This window comes from Aquarana catesbeiana, linkage group LG01, assembly GCF_042186555.1.
Source record: "Aquarana catesbeiana isolate 2022-GZ linkage group LG01, ASM4218655v1, whole genome shotgun sequence".
Classification (NCBI taxonomy): domain Eukaryota; kingdom Metazoa; phylum Chordata; class Amphibia; order Anura; family Ranidae; genus Aquarana; species Aquarana catesbeiana.
The window spans coordinates 826,255,888-826,270,871 of record NC_133324.1 but is presented as its reverse complement, the minus strand read 5'-3'; the positions used below and the strand labels follow the sequence as shown (position 1 = coordinate 826,270,871).

At 43.6% G+C, this 14,984-nt stretch overlaps 1 protein-coding gene across 2 annotated transcripts in view; it reads right to left on the bottom strand.

Annotated features, from left to right (window-relative positions):
- The window catches only part of NFXL1 (nuclear transcription factor, X-box binding like 1), a 154,972-nt gene that overhangs the window by 89,562 nt on the left and 50,426 nt on the right, over window positions 1-14,984 (bottom strand). For both annotated transcript variants that reach the window (XM_073608484.1, XM_073608483.1), the window contains exons 9-10: window positions 6,616-6,730; window positions 78-202 (exon numbers count right to left, since the gene is read on the bottom strand). In XM_073608484.1, the coding sequence (XP_073464585.1) occupies window positions 78-202; window positions 6,616-6,730 (240 nt within the window). The remainder of the gene's footprint in view (window positions 1-77; window positions 203-6,615; window positions 6,731-14,984) is intronic.

Below are 14,984 nucleotides of genomic sequence, written 5' to 3'. Positions count from 1 at the left end.
CAGAATTAGGAGCCTGCTTGAATGTGTTTAAAGCTTGGCACGTTCTTATGATTAATGACCAATAAGTGAACACTGACCTGTCTGCATGTTTCACATGGACCTCTGTGACAGCGCTGGGAGCACTTGTGTATTCCACACTGCAAAACCTTATCGCAGCTATCACCGCAAGTGGACACATCTTCTGTACAAGGCAAAGTGTACTCTGCGCAAACAAAACAAATGTAATTTATATGATGATGACCAGTGACATCTTATTTATTGGTTTTGTGAAAAAGCTGATATTACTGGCACTGTACTTCATGTCCTCTCTCTATCTTGCTAATCATATACTGACTCATAAGAGCTTAATAAGATCAACCAAAGAGCAATTACAACATGCAATACACAGTAGCAGCCAGATTTCACCAGTTATCAGTTTCATTAAATTTCTTACATTAGCCTTAAGGTTAACCACCTCAATATCGGACACTTCCACCCCTTTCCTGCCCAGGTCATTTTTCAGTGCTGTCACACTTTGAATGACAAATACTCAGTCATGCAATACTGTACCCAAATGAGATTTTTATCTTTTTTTTTTTTAGACTAATAGAGCTTTCCTTTGGTGGTATTTATTAACCACTGGGTTTTTTTTTTGCTAAATAAATGAAAAAAATACTGAAAATTGTGAAAACATTTTCTTGGGCCAAATGTAGTCTGCTACACTTCTTTGGTAAAAATAACCAAAATCAGTGTATAGCACTGCGTTAAAGTTATAGTCTACAAACTATGGCCATTTTTCAGAGAATATGAATAACACAAAAACTTTTCTTTCACTCATGGTTAGTGTTTGGCTGAAGCCATTTACTATCAATCAACTGTGTTTACTCGTTTTAAATCATAATGACAACAGAAACTACCCAAATGACTCTGATCAAAAGTTTACATACCCCAGTTCTTAATACCGTGTATTGCCCCCTTTAACATCAATGACAGCTTGAAGTCTTTTGTGGTATTTGAGGCTCTTTATCTTCTCAGATGGTAAAGCTGCCCATTCCTCTTGGCAAAAAGCCTTCAGTTCCTGTAAAATTATTGGGCTGTCTTGCATGAACTGCACGTTTGAGATCTCCCCAGAATGGCTCCATTATATTGAGGTCAGGAGACTGAGATGGCCACTCCAGAACCTTCACTTTATTCTGCTGTAGCCAATGACAGGTCGACTTGGCCTTGTATTTTGGATAATTGTCATGTTGGAATGTCCAAGTACGTCCAATGCGCAACTTCCTGGCTGATGAATGCAAATGTTCCGCCAGTATTTTTTGATAACATACTGCATTCATCTTGCCAACAATTTTGACCAAATTTCCTGTGCCTTTGTAGCTCACACATCCCCAAAACATTAGTGATCCACCTCTGTGTTTCTCAGTAGGACAGGTGTACCTTTCATCATAGGCCTTGTTGACTCTTCTCCAAATGTAGCATTTATGGTTGTGGCCAAAAAGCTCAATTTTGGTCTCATCACTCCAAATGACTTTGCCAGAAGGTTTGAGGCTTGTCTCTGTGCTGTCTGGCGTATTATAAGCGGGATACTTTGTGGCATTTGAGTAGTAATGGCTTTCTTCTGGTCACTCGACCATGCAGCCCATCTTTCTTCAAGTGCCTCCTTATTGTGCATCTTGAAACAGCCACACCACATGTTTTCAGAAAGTCCTGTGTTTTACCTGAAGTTATTTGTGGGGTTTTTTTTTGCATCCCGAACAATTTTCCTGGCAATTGTGGCTGAAATCTTAGTTGGTCTACCTGACTGTGGTTTGGTTTCAACAGAACCCCTCATTTTTCACTTCTTGGTTAGAGTTTGAACACTGCTGATTGGCATTCTCAATTCCTTGGATATCTTTTTATACCCCTTTCCTGTTTTATACAGTTCAACTACCTTTTCCCGCAGATCCTTTGACAATTCTTTTGCTTTCCCCAGGACTCAGAATCCAGAAACGTCAGTGCAGCACTGGATGAAAGATGCAAGGGTCTGTCAGGAGTCCAGAAACGAACTGACCTTTTATACACACACACTAATTACAAGCAAACAGATCGCAGATGATGGTTACCTTTAATAGTTCATTCAAACCCCTTTGGGTCAACTTGTGTGCTTATTATCAGGCCAAAATCACCAGGGTATGTAAACTTTTGATCAGGGTCATTTGGGTAGTTTTTGTTGTCATTATTTAAAAAGAGTAAACACTGAGTGAAAGAAATGTTTTTGAGTTATCATTCATATTCTCTGAAAAATGGCCAAGAAATCATAAATTCCGCCAGGGTATGGAAACTTTTGAGCGCAACTGTATATATTTGATCAATCCCGATGTACTGACGGCCTATCTAATTTCTCGAGGCCCTAAAATACCAGGACAAATACACAAATACAGGCAAAGTAGACAGCCCAAGTATTTAGCAAGAGCCACGGTGAGTTTTTTGCAGTTGTAATTTTTTGGAAAATGAAAAAAATTTATATTTATTGTTTTACAAAGTTGTCAATTTAACAAAGTTGTCAATTTAACAAGTATGTAACACAGCATAGGTATACTTATAATTACACATTACATTCTGCTATGCTGCCCGATTGCTATACCATTTTTTTCATGAAACTTTTTCCAGCCTAGATGCATAGAGGGGCCCTTTGGGGCTATTTTGATACAAGGAGCACCTTTGGTCTTTCAAGCAGCATAAAAATACGCATTCGTTTTCCTGACTACCTATCACATTTTTGAAGGCCCTGGAGCACCAGGACAATGTAAAACACGCACTAAATAACCCCATTTTGGAAAGCAAACACACCAAAGGTATAGTCTTTTGAAAATGTCATTTTTTCGCCAGAAGTTTTTAAAAAATGCAGGAAGAAATTTATTTTTTTTTTTCAAACAAAGTTGTCAATTAATAAGATATTTCTAACACACATTATAGGCATACTTAGAATTATGAACCCAAAACATATTCTGCTACTCCTGAGTATGGGGATACCACATCCTAGCCACACACACACAGGGCCCTAAAATCCAAGGAGCACCTTTATGCTTTCTAAGGGGGCTTAAAGTGGTTGTAAACTCTTCCATATACCCAATGAAGTGACCGGCCTCAGGTGATACACAGATGAAACAAATCCCCCTACATAAAGTCTGTCACTGTTTATCTGCAGTCTTCTCTACAGCTGTTCAAAGTCCAGAATATAAAAAGCTTGTCTGAACTGTCTGAAAAAAAGGGCGGTGAGGAGCTGAAGTTACACTTTGCAGATCTCAGTGTGAAGAACTTTGAGAGCTGGACGACCCACGCTGCACACATGGAACATTGTCCCTTGACAGTCAGGGATGATCAGTGCGGCGGGGGGACAGCTGTGAGCGCCGATCTCCCTGTATGGCTTTCCAGCTGACAGCTGCTTCACCTCCTCTCCCTCCTGCGGCTGTCAGCTGAAATGCCATACAGGGAGATCGGTGCTTACAGCTGTCCCCCGCCGCAGTGTCATACTGATCATCCCCCCCAACGTCTGCTGTGTCCTCCTCCTCTGCCCCCTGTGTACTCCTCCTCCGCCCCCCTCGCCTCCCCCACAGCCGGCTCCCTCCTCTCCTGCGGGGGATGTGTCAGGATGGAGAGCGGAGGAATGGGGCCGGTAAATATGTCGTCATTTACCGGCCCCTTCTTTGTATGAATTGGACACAGTGAGTGACCGTTACCGCTCGCTCCTGTGTCCTCTGATAACTAAGCAGAGTAAACTGTGTCTACTCTGCTTAAGTTTATGAATGGACAGGAGTTGCTGTCTCCTGTCCATTCATCTTCAATGCTGAAGCTGCTAAGAAAGGGACTGGGGAATTCCTGTCCTCATGACCCCTGATATCTCACCAAAGCCCACCAACAGGGCTAATAAAAAAAAATTGCAATGAATATTACAAGATTAAATTGTAAAAAAAAAAAAAAAAAAAAGATATAAAAAAAAATATAAAATAAAATTGGGTAAAAAAAAAAAAAAACACTGCCCGCAGCCCCAACCCCCTCCCCCCACCCTACCAACACCGTCCACAGCCCCAACCCCTCCCCCCAAAAAGCATTGGGAAAACAAATTGTAAAAAAAAAAAGAAAAACAAAAAGAAAAAAAAAAAAAGAAAACAATTAAACAATATTATTTTTTTTATATTAATCAGACATAACATTACATGGGACAGTCGGTTTAGTAGTTGGTCATAGAAACAGAAATCAGATTACTGTCAGGTTTGGCTTGAGTGGATACTTCTCAAACAAATGCTGTTGGATACAATGGGGTTGTAGATACCATTCTATTCAGCTGACATTTTGAGCAGTATATTGTCTCTATAGCTACAGTAAACAGGTAATATATAAAATTTATGGCATATATGATGGCAGAGTGCCATCTTGAGGTAGAATTTGAGAGTGCATCTCTAATTGAATGACAGAGATGTCTTTTGTTATGGTAAACAACCTGAGCTTTAAAAGTTGCCAGGCATAAGCTGGACAAGACTTGCATCATGCTTTAAGACCGAAGAGGAAACATCCGTAACCAGCCATTGAAGAAGAAAGATGCACGATTTCCAAAGCAACTGCCAACTGAGTCCTCGTTGTCAACGGAGACCATGAACACACAGTAATTTTTAAGCGTATTTCTACTGTTATAGACCATAGTTTCTGATTATTTGCTAGGAATCTTGCTATAGATATCTGTCAGCCTTGTACAGTATTTCTAATATTGTAATAGTTTTGTATGTACGGCCAGGAATATAGCTTAGTGTAGCATCGTCTATAGCAGTGCCTGTTCCTAAAAGCCAAGTAAGCCTGGCCCTACTGGTAGGTGGCTCCCCTCCCCCCCCCCCAGGAATGCAATCTTTTGCTGGTCAGGAAGTACAGAAGGCTAAAAAAAGAATAGAGGTGCGTAAAACCTTGCATTTGAGCTGCAGTTTTACCACCCCTCAATTACTACCCTCTTTAGCTGCAGAGGCAGCGGCTGAGATTGTACACATGCCACGGCTGCAATGCTTTACTTCACAGCTGTGGCAGGAATTATACCCCCTATATCTTCACCGATCGTGACCCCTTCAAGTGAATAGGGGTTGCTTGTGCAGGGTCCAAGGGGTTAAAGCAGGTATTCAGGAGCCGATATTGTGCCTCTTCACTACCTGTCAAATTCTCCCTGAAGAGTGATCTGAACATGGATGGCTCTTCAGAGAGAATCACACATGTGAATAAGTCCTTTTGGTGATACTAAGACTGGTGTGGCTGTAAGCAGGGACACCAAGTAGTATGGCGGTGATCAGGGACCCTGTAAGTGGTGTGGTGGTTACTAGGGATAATATGACTGGTGTGGTAGCGATTAGGGAAACTGACTGGTGACCGTACATATTGAGAAAAGACAAAAGTGACACTGCACTACTGTGGGCAGATGAGCAGGGTTTTTTCCCCCTTACACTAACAATACTTATTACAGTGATGATCACTGTAAAAGCAAACATTTTGACTGTCATAAGTGGCTTTCATTCATGATTCTTGTTTACCATTGTGATTGTCGTGATTGGCTACAGCTATAACATGGTACAGGGCTACAGAGATTGGCCCTGTACCATGTGATTACTGTGACCAATCATAGAGATCACAATAGTAAACATCGCCATCATGATTGGATGCCATTCATGACATTAACCACTTCCCACCCGCCATATAGCAGAATGACGGCCGGAAAGTGGTTGTATTATCCTGACTGGACGTCATATGAGGTCCAGCAGGATAAACTGCAGGGGCGCACAGCGCGGCGATCGGTGGTGTGGTGCGTCAGTCTGACACACTGCATCTCTGATCCTGGTAAAGAGCCTCTGATGTAGGCTCTTTACCATGTGATCAGCTGTGTCCAATCACAGCTGATCACAGGGTAAACAGGAAGAGCCGTTTATCGGCTTTTCAGCCACTCGCACTGACAGACGCAAGTAGAGGAGAGGTGATTGGCTGCTCTCCTGACAGGAGGGGTCTATGCTGATAATCAGCGCATTGATTATCCGTGCAGTCCCATCAAGGATGTCCAATGAAGACCACCAGGGATGCCCACTGGAAACCACCAGGTGAGTCCACCAGGGATGTCAATCAGTGCCCATCAGTGATTGTCAGTGCCTCCTGATCAGTGCTGCCCACCAGTGCCGCCTATTAGTGCCCGCTAGTGCCACCGATCAGTGCCACAGATCAGTGCCACATCATCAGTGCCAATCAGTACTGCCTCATCAGTGCCCGTCAGTGCAGCCTCATCAGTGAAGGAGAAACAAAAACTCTGTAAATAAATTAACAGAAATGAAGAAAAACTTTTTTTTTCAAAATTTCCGGTCTTTTTTATTTGGAGCGCAAAAAATAAAAATTCTCAGTGATGATCAAATACCACTAAAAGAAAGCTCTATTTGTGGGAAAAAAATGATAAAAATTTTGTTTGGGTACAGTGTTCCATGACCGCGCAATTGTCATTCAAAATGCGACAGCGCTTAAAGCTGAAAATTATACTGGGCAGGAAGGGGGTGAAAGTGCACTGCATTGAAGTGGTTAAAAAAATCATAGCACGGCAAAGATATAAAATAGAAAACTGACAGTATTCTGAAAGAGCCATACTTGTTTTTCCACATGGGCACAAGCGATTTCCAGAACGAGGACACTGGCCACATAAACCACCATGGCAAACCAGCTCACAGGTGTGATTCCCACAAGGTAACGTTTTTCCACAAACCTACAATTAAAAGGCAAAAAAAAAAAAAAAAAAAAAAAGTCAAAATATTTAGTTTGCCAGCTATTTTTCCTATATGCAAATGATTATATTCTGAAGCACAATGTCAACTGAACAGCTAATTTTAAATGTATATAAAAAACATTTTGCCTGCCAACATAGCCGTTTTTTGTGACTCTAGTGATTCACACACCCATGTCACATGGCAAAGCCAGGATGCGGACATTCCTATTTTTATTTACTACTGTAGTTTTGCAATTTTCTGTGCCACTCACCTGCTTACAGGACTAAAAGATGAACATCACACGACTTAGACTTTTCCTATTTTATCTTTCTAGAGTAAGCTAGTTAAAGCTCTTCTGTAGCTCCCACTTCCTTAAAGCATGTTATACTGGCAACATTTTTTTTAATGCTATAGCGCTACATTGGCACACAGTTCATACGCTGCAGCTGATCTTTCCCCATTACTGTCTTACCATGACTGGTTCTGTACTTTCCACACTGCAGATATAAAGCTATGAGGCCATAGGCACACCCACAAACCAGGAAGGGCACTGCTATTGTTCTGAAGGAACTTCAGACAAAAAGTTAATATTTCAAGGTACAGCTTAGGCACAATTAAAACTACTAAAATGTTCCTTATAATATATCAAATCTTAACTTTTTGAGTTTAGTTCCACTTTAAGGTGGAATAAGAGGGTTATTAATACACATGCGTAAGAACTCTATACTGATTAAAGCGCACCTATGGTCAAAATGTAAAGATCATATATTTATTTCCACATTGTATTTTAAATATGTCTAGGCTACTCCTAATATTCTGAATGATCTCGAAGTTTATAAATTTACTCTGTGAAGATCCCCAAATATTTACTTCCTTAAATTCTGTGTCCCATATTTACTTTGCCCTGTGTTGGCACTGCTGTGACACACATTTCACAGAGCCTGCCTTCTGAACTACATGGGGGAGGCAGAGTCAATACAGGAATCTGTGCTTGCAGGTAGCAAGGAACCATGGGATATGTAGCCCTTCGAAATTGAACATACACAGCAGAGAAGCTGTAAAGCATGCAGGAAGTTGTGTAAAGTGATGGCAAACAAACAGGCAGCACTCAACTTGAAAGAAGATTTTTTATGTAAGCCTTTGATGGATTGTCAAAAATAGGATTTTTTTGTCATACTGTACTTACCTGTAAAATCCTTTTCTTTGAGTACATCATGGGACACAGAGTTAGGCTAATATTCATTACCTGCTGGGTTATACACCATATCTAGGTGAATGGACACTGGTAGACAAAGTCTTAGACTTGATCCCCTATATAAGCCCTCCCATAAAGGAAGTACATCAGTTTTGTAGCAGGCACTGAATCCTCAAAAAAGAGGGGAGGGATCTCTGTGTCCCATGATGTACTCAAAGAAAACGATTTTACAGGTAAGTATGACGAAAAAATCCTATTTTCTTTTTCATACATCATGGGACACAGAGTTAGGCTATTATTCATTACCTACTGGGATGACCCAGAGCAATAACCTTGAGGGGAGGGAGATACCTCTGATAGAATGAGCTCTCACACTAAAGCGAGGAGCTTTACGTTTCAGACCATAGGCCTGAATGATCAATTGACGGACCCAATTGGCAATGGAAGCCTTTTAAGCTGACTGCCCCTTCTTGGGTCCTTTTGGTAAAACAAAAAAGGAGTCTGATCCTCGGATCTCTGAAGATCTAGACAAATAAACGTTGACTGCCCGGACAATGTCCAAAGAATGCAGTCGTCTCTCTTCCGCCGAAAGTGGCGGAGAGAAAAAAGAAGGCAAAATATTGTCCCGATTTAAATGAAAGGCTGACACCACTTTTGGCAAAAAGGATGGAACAGGTCGTAACATGACCCTGTCGTGGTGAAGGACCAAGTATGGTTCCCTGCGTGAAAGGGCAGCCAACTCCGACACCCTTCTAGCCAAGGTGATGGCCATCAAGGCTAGCTTGTGTGACAGCAAGTCTAATGGAATTTCCTTGATAGGCTAAAAAGGTTGTTTCTGTAACACAGGCATCACAAAGTTTAAGTCCCAAGCACACATAGGTGACCTAATGAGGGAAGCAAACGATTTGCCCCCTGCATAAAGGTTTGGACCAGTGAATGGGTGGTTAAAGGCCTTTGGAAGAATACTGACAGGGCCAAAATCTGACCTCCGGTTGTACTCAAAGCCAATCTGATTTCCACAGCTGACTGTAGAAAAGAGAGAATTCTCTCGATCACATATTTCCGAAGATGCCATTTTCTGGCTTCACACCAAGCAATATAAGTTTTCCAGACCTTACGATAGATCTTCCAAGTGACAGCTTTTCTAGCATTCACTAGGGTAGACACCACTGGTCCCAAGATGCCACGGTCCTTAAACATCCTGGCTTCAATAGCCATGCTGTCAAATTTAGAGACTATAAATTGGGGTGGAATAAAGGATCTTGAGACAGTAGATTGGGGCGACGTGTAAGTGTCCATAGCCCGTCTATTGTCAGTCTCACAATCTCCGGGAACCAGGGCCTTCTGGGTCAGGCTGGTGCCACCAGAATGACTGGAACCCCCTCTCTCCGATTCCTGCGCAGCAAATGTGGAAAGAGAGGGACCGAGGGGAAAACATAAACCAGGGAGTACTGGCTCCATCTGCGCCAACTGCCAGAGGATTCCTTGTTCAGGACACAAACTGCTATAGCTTGTTGTTGAACCTGGATGCCAATAGGTCAACATCCCTGGCCATCCCCAACGCTGGCAAATTTCCTGGAACACCCCTGGGTGTAGGGACCATTCCCCTGGGCAGATCTGCTGGAGGCTGAGATAATCTGCCTTCCAGTTCTCTACTCCCGGGATATGGACTGCCAATAGCATCGGCACATGTCCCTCTGCCCAGGCTAGTATGTGGTTCACCTCCTTCAGAGCTGAATGACTCCTGGTACCACCTTGTGGTTTATATAGGCCACTGCAGTGGCATCGTTTTACTGATCTCTGATAGGGCAGTCGTGAAGCTCCACCATCCAGGATCATAGGGACAGACGTACTGTCCGTAACTCCAGGACGTTGATGGGGAGGATGTGTTCTGTCCTTGACCATTTCCCCTGAGCTGTGAGCCCATCTAGGGTCGCTCCCCAGCCTGAGAGACTGGCATCTGTAGTCAGTACTCTCCAAGTTACCGGGAGGAAGGATTTTCCCTTTAGCAGGTTCTGATCCTGCAACCACCAGTTTAGGCTTAAGCGTGCCCGAGGAGATAAGAACATTGGATAATCCAGGGGTTGTCCTCTTCTGTTCCAAGCCAAAAAGATGTCTTATTGTATAGGTCTGGAATGGAACTGGGCATAGGGCACTGCCTCGAAGGAAGACACCATCCTTCCTAGAAGACTCATACAGAGCCGAATGGAAGGGCTGTCTGGTGCCCCTTATCTGATGCACCTGATCCTTGAGGGCACAGATCCTACGGGTGGCAAAATACCCATGCTTGGACCATAGCTAGGATCAGAACTAAATACTTCAGACTTTGAGCTGGTCTCAAGGCTGACTTTTCTGTATTTATCAGCCGAAGCTTTCCAAATACCGCACTGTGCAGGTTATGCTCTGTTCTAGAGCCTGTAGTGAGTCATCTCTAATCAGGGATCTTAGATCCAAAATGGGCCTTGTATCCCTGTTTGGTTTTTCTAACCCTAAACAGGTTCTAAAACCCGTGCCCCTTTCAGATACAGGAACCTGTACAATCACTCCTTGATGCACTAAATGATGTAGTGCCTGCAAAAAGTTTCTTTTTGGAGGATCCGAGGGAACGCTGGATCTTAGAAACCTCTGAGGGGGAACCCCCCGTAACTCCAGCTTGTAAATGCAAGGTCGAGGTGACCCACTCATCCTGAACCACTGTTCTCCAAATGTCTGCAAAGTGCAGCAGCCTTCCCCCCCACCCGATAGAGTGGGGGCATCCCCTCAAAAGGAGGGCTTGGTGCCGGGTTTAGAAGAGCTTTGGACCCAGGGCTTTTTCTGCCCTGGACTTGTGGCTTGCCCCTGGCTTTAGCGCTCTGTTGTCGGCGGAACCGCCTTGGTGCTGAGACACCTGAGGAAGCAGTCCCTGAGGTTTTAAGCGGGGGATGCCTGGTGCTTCTCTTTATAGGAAGTAGAAAGCTCTTCCCTCCAGAAATCTTTTGGATATATTTGTCCAAATCATCAAACATTCCCCATGAAAGGGGAAACCTGGCAATAACTTCTTACAAGGAAGCTCGGCTGACCAGTTCTTAAGCCACAAAAGTCTGCAAATATGTACAGACAAGAGACAGCCAAACGAGAAACCTGTTGTATTGAATCCTTTAAGGCATCAACAGCAAAACACAGCACTCAAGGAAAATGTCTTATTTTCAGCAAAATCATCCTTCTGGTTAGGCCTGTCAGGCCATCTGACCTGATCCTTTACGGACTGGCAGATACCAATTGCTGCAACAGCTGGCTGAATAGCTGAACTGGCCAAAGAAAATGAAGCCTTTAATAATGACTCCAGTTTCTTGTCAACAGGGTCTTTCAAACCCTGTGCATTATCCACCGGACAAGTTAAGTTCTTGTTCAGGGAAGAGATTGCTGCATCTACGGCTGGCATTCTTTATGAACTTTTCATCCATGGGATATAAATAGGAAAACCTATTAGGAGGAACAAAAACCCTGTCAGGATGTACCCTAGCTGGGTGTAGTATTAACACACCTCAGAAGGGAGACCCTTTAATAGGGCTCACCAAGCCCCTATGCAACAATCCTGCTAAGCACCTTAGCCTGGTGACTCAAGTGACCTGGAAAAGGAGAAATGAACTGCTGCAAATGCCTAGTTCAGAGCCTGCTCTGTGTCCCACAGCTGCCTTCTGGAAGCACCGCATACTTGGCATACACAGCTTAAAGCTGGCTGTGTGCTGGAACGTTCTGCGCATGCGTGCACACGTGTGTGTGGTCCCGGTGAACGGGTGCGGCTGTATTCGCATATGACGCAAATTTTTGTGCGCCCAGATTAGGCTATGGCGCATGCGCAGCTGCGAGTGCGCATAACGCCTATAGTGAAGCCGCGTGCGCCATGGCTGCCCAACAAACTGCTGAGCACAGCACAGCTCTCTCTCTTCGAATGCACGTGCGCCATGGTGAACCAAGGCAAAATGGCATAATCATACAGGTAAAAAACAGCCAGACACAAGCAAAAAAAAAGTACACATTGCAAACACTCACAGCTAGCCCAAAACTCTCCTGTATGGTCACCGCACACAGGTGTCCAGCCTCTAGCTAGCTTGACTGATTTTTACAATCACTAGGGGAACCCCACAATAAGTAAATAAAAGGGGTTTCACTTACCCGTCCAGGCGCAGGGCAGCTTAGAAACAAAGAGCCCAATCATCACCCATCATGGCAGGTCCTGTCACTTGAGGACCTTCAAGGACCGGGTACCCTTTTCATGTTTAGGGTCCACTCCTTTGGACCTGTACAGCACCCCGCAGGAATGCCTTAGCGCTGTGATGTTCAGGATTCCACTTTGCAGGGTCCAGCGCCCAGAGGTTGCATTACAGGCAAAACCTTGCAGGATCTTGAGTCTTCTTAGGCTCAGGTACCATTTATCTAAGCATACAGAGCCTGTGTCAAATGGATCCGATCGGTCAATCCCTTGATTCATTTAAGAAACGATTGTGGGACTAGAGACCCGGAGCTCAGAGAGATCAAACAAACATGCCCATCCACCTTGCAGACACTGGTAAAAAAACGGATGTACTTCCTGTATGGGATGGGTTATATAGGGGATCAATTTCTGTCTAAGACTTTGTCTTACAGTGTATATTCACCTAGAGATCACGTATAACCCAGTAGGTAATGAATATTAGCCTAACTCTGTGTCCCATGATGTACGAAAAAGAAAATAATTGTTTGTATTGCTTTAACAATGTTGTGTTATAAAATGAGTGTATACTGTGACCATAGATTACCATTACAAAAGAGCGCTCATATCCCACTACAACAGTACATCAGTGCATTACTGAAGTTGATTTCAAATGGTTGGGACATTTAAAATCAGGAAAGTTTTCTTAAAGTAAAAACTTTAACGATTGCCCTACAGGTAAGCATATAAAAAAAAAGTCTTAACTGCAGGTGCCTTTTTAAACGGTCCGAGCTTGTGCCGTTTAGTAGATATGAACATTGGCTCTAGTTGATGACGCATCCAAAGCGAGCACAGTACTTTTAATATTCACTAAACACTGAGTGTGCCATGAATGCAGAGAGTGCCATGCTGCAAACACTGTGTGCCATAAATGTACCATTATGGCGACTCCCGTGCGCATCTATGGGAGTGACATCATAGCAGCCCGGCCATTCAACTGGCCGGAGAGCAAGGAAAAAAAAAAATATCGGGCGAAGATGGAAGCCCTGAAAGCGATTACAGAGCACCACTGGAGGGCTCTATTTGAAAGATATTTCTGTCATAATGTGCTAGTATGCAGTGCATACTAGCACTTTATGGCATTAACCTACAGGGGGCAATTCTTCTTCTGTAGGTCACAGGAGTGCACTTAGTTCTGCACTCCTATGACCCAGATTTAGCGATCACAGAGCCAGTCCAGACTCTGAAAGGATCCTGACAATAATGTCAGGACCTGCCCAGATGCCTGACCATCAGCTGGCTCAGCCTCCCAGCACACAGATGAGAGCCTAAGCCAGCTGCTCCCGCCCCCTCCACAGCTCAGCACTCCTGTAACTGTTGGAGGGGCAGAGCAGAGGGCAGCGACGACAGTCACTGTTCTGTGCTCAGAGCAGACCTGAGAATTAAGCAGTCAGTGGTCTTTCATCACTCAGTTTTCAGTGTAGAGCCGACGGGGGGGACAGCTACAGCCATCTAGGGGAGAATGAATGTTTATTTTTATTTAATTCCTACACTTCTCTTTGAAAGGAAAAATGGAACACCAGACCAACAGTAGTGCAAGATGACCTTTGGCGCCTTCCTTATTTACCCACAAGATGCCCACACAATATATAAAACATCTCCATGTTTTTCTGTTACCCTTCAAAAGAACTTGTTTTATGACCACAGACATCATGACCAGTTAACATTAGCTATAAGGCTACAATGAAGCCCACAGTAAATATGTAGTGTTATTATATAGTCAGGTTCACATCTTTGTCAGATTGTGGGAAGACTAAAGACATATTTCAGATAGTTATTTACATTTGTGTTAGAGTGTTTTTTTTTGTTTGTTTTTTAAGAGAGGACTATCTATATGTCCTCTTGATATAACATTTCAGTTTAGGATTAACACTGGCAGTAAGAATTACCCACCAGCCTATTACGGTATATATATTCTAGGGTTCTCAACTCCAATCAGATAGCAAAAATGTTTACAAGGTCATATGGTTTGCTCCCCTGGATTTTTCATAAAAAAAATAAATTAAAAGGTGAGAGACTCTGGAACTCAAGGAGGGAGATCTGGATGCAGAGATTCCAAAAATAGGATTTTTTAAAACAGCTTACCTGTAAAATCCTTTTCTTTCAAAGGACATCATGGGACACAGAGCCACAGTAATTACTGATGGGTTATATAGGTATCACTGGTGATTGGACACTGGCACACCCTATCAGGAAGTTCAACCCTCTATATAATCCCTCCCCCTTGCAGAGATACCTCAGTTTTGTAGCCAAGCAATATAGTGCATTAGAAGAGGGGCGGGACCTCTGCGTCCCGTGATGTCCTTCGAAAGAAAAGGATTTTACAGGTAAGCTGTTTTAAAAAATCCTATTTTCTTTCTCGAACATCACGGGACACAGAGCCACAGTAATTACTGATGGGATGTCCCAGAGCAATGCTACCTGAGGGGGGGGAACCACGACCAAGTAGGGTGCAATCAGACCTGAGGACCCTGTACCGCTGCCTGCAGCACACTACGCCCAAAGGCGATATCCTCATGCCTTCTCAAATCCACCTGATAGAATCTGGTGAATGTATGAACTGAAGACCAGGTTGCGGCCTTGCAGATTTGAGCCATAGAGGCCTGGTGATGCACTGCCCAAGAAGCACCAATAGCCCTTGTGCAATGTGCCCTGATCTGAAACGGAGGAATCTTCTGTTTCAAACCGTAAGCTTGAATGATCAACTGTCGAATCCATTTAGAAATGGTAGCTTCTGACGCTGCCTGTCCTCTATTGGGACCCTCTGGCAGCACAAACAAAACATCCGTCTTGCGGATCTGAGCAGTTGCCCCTAGATAGGCCTTAA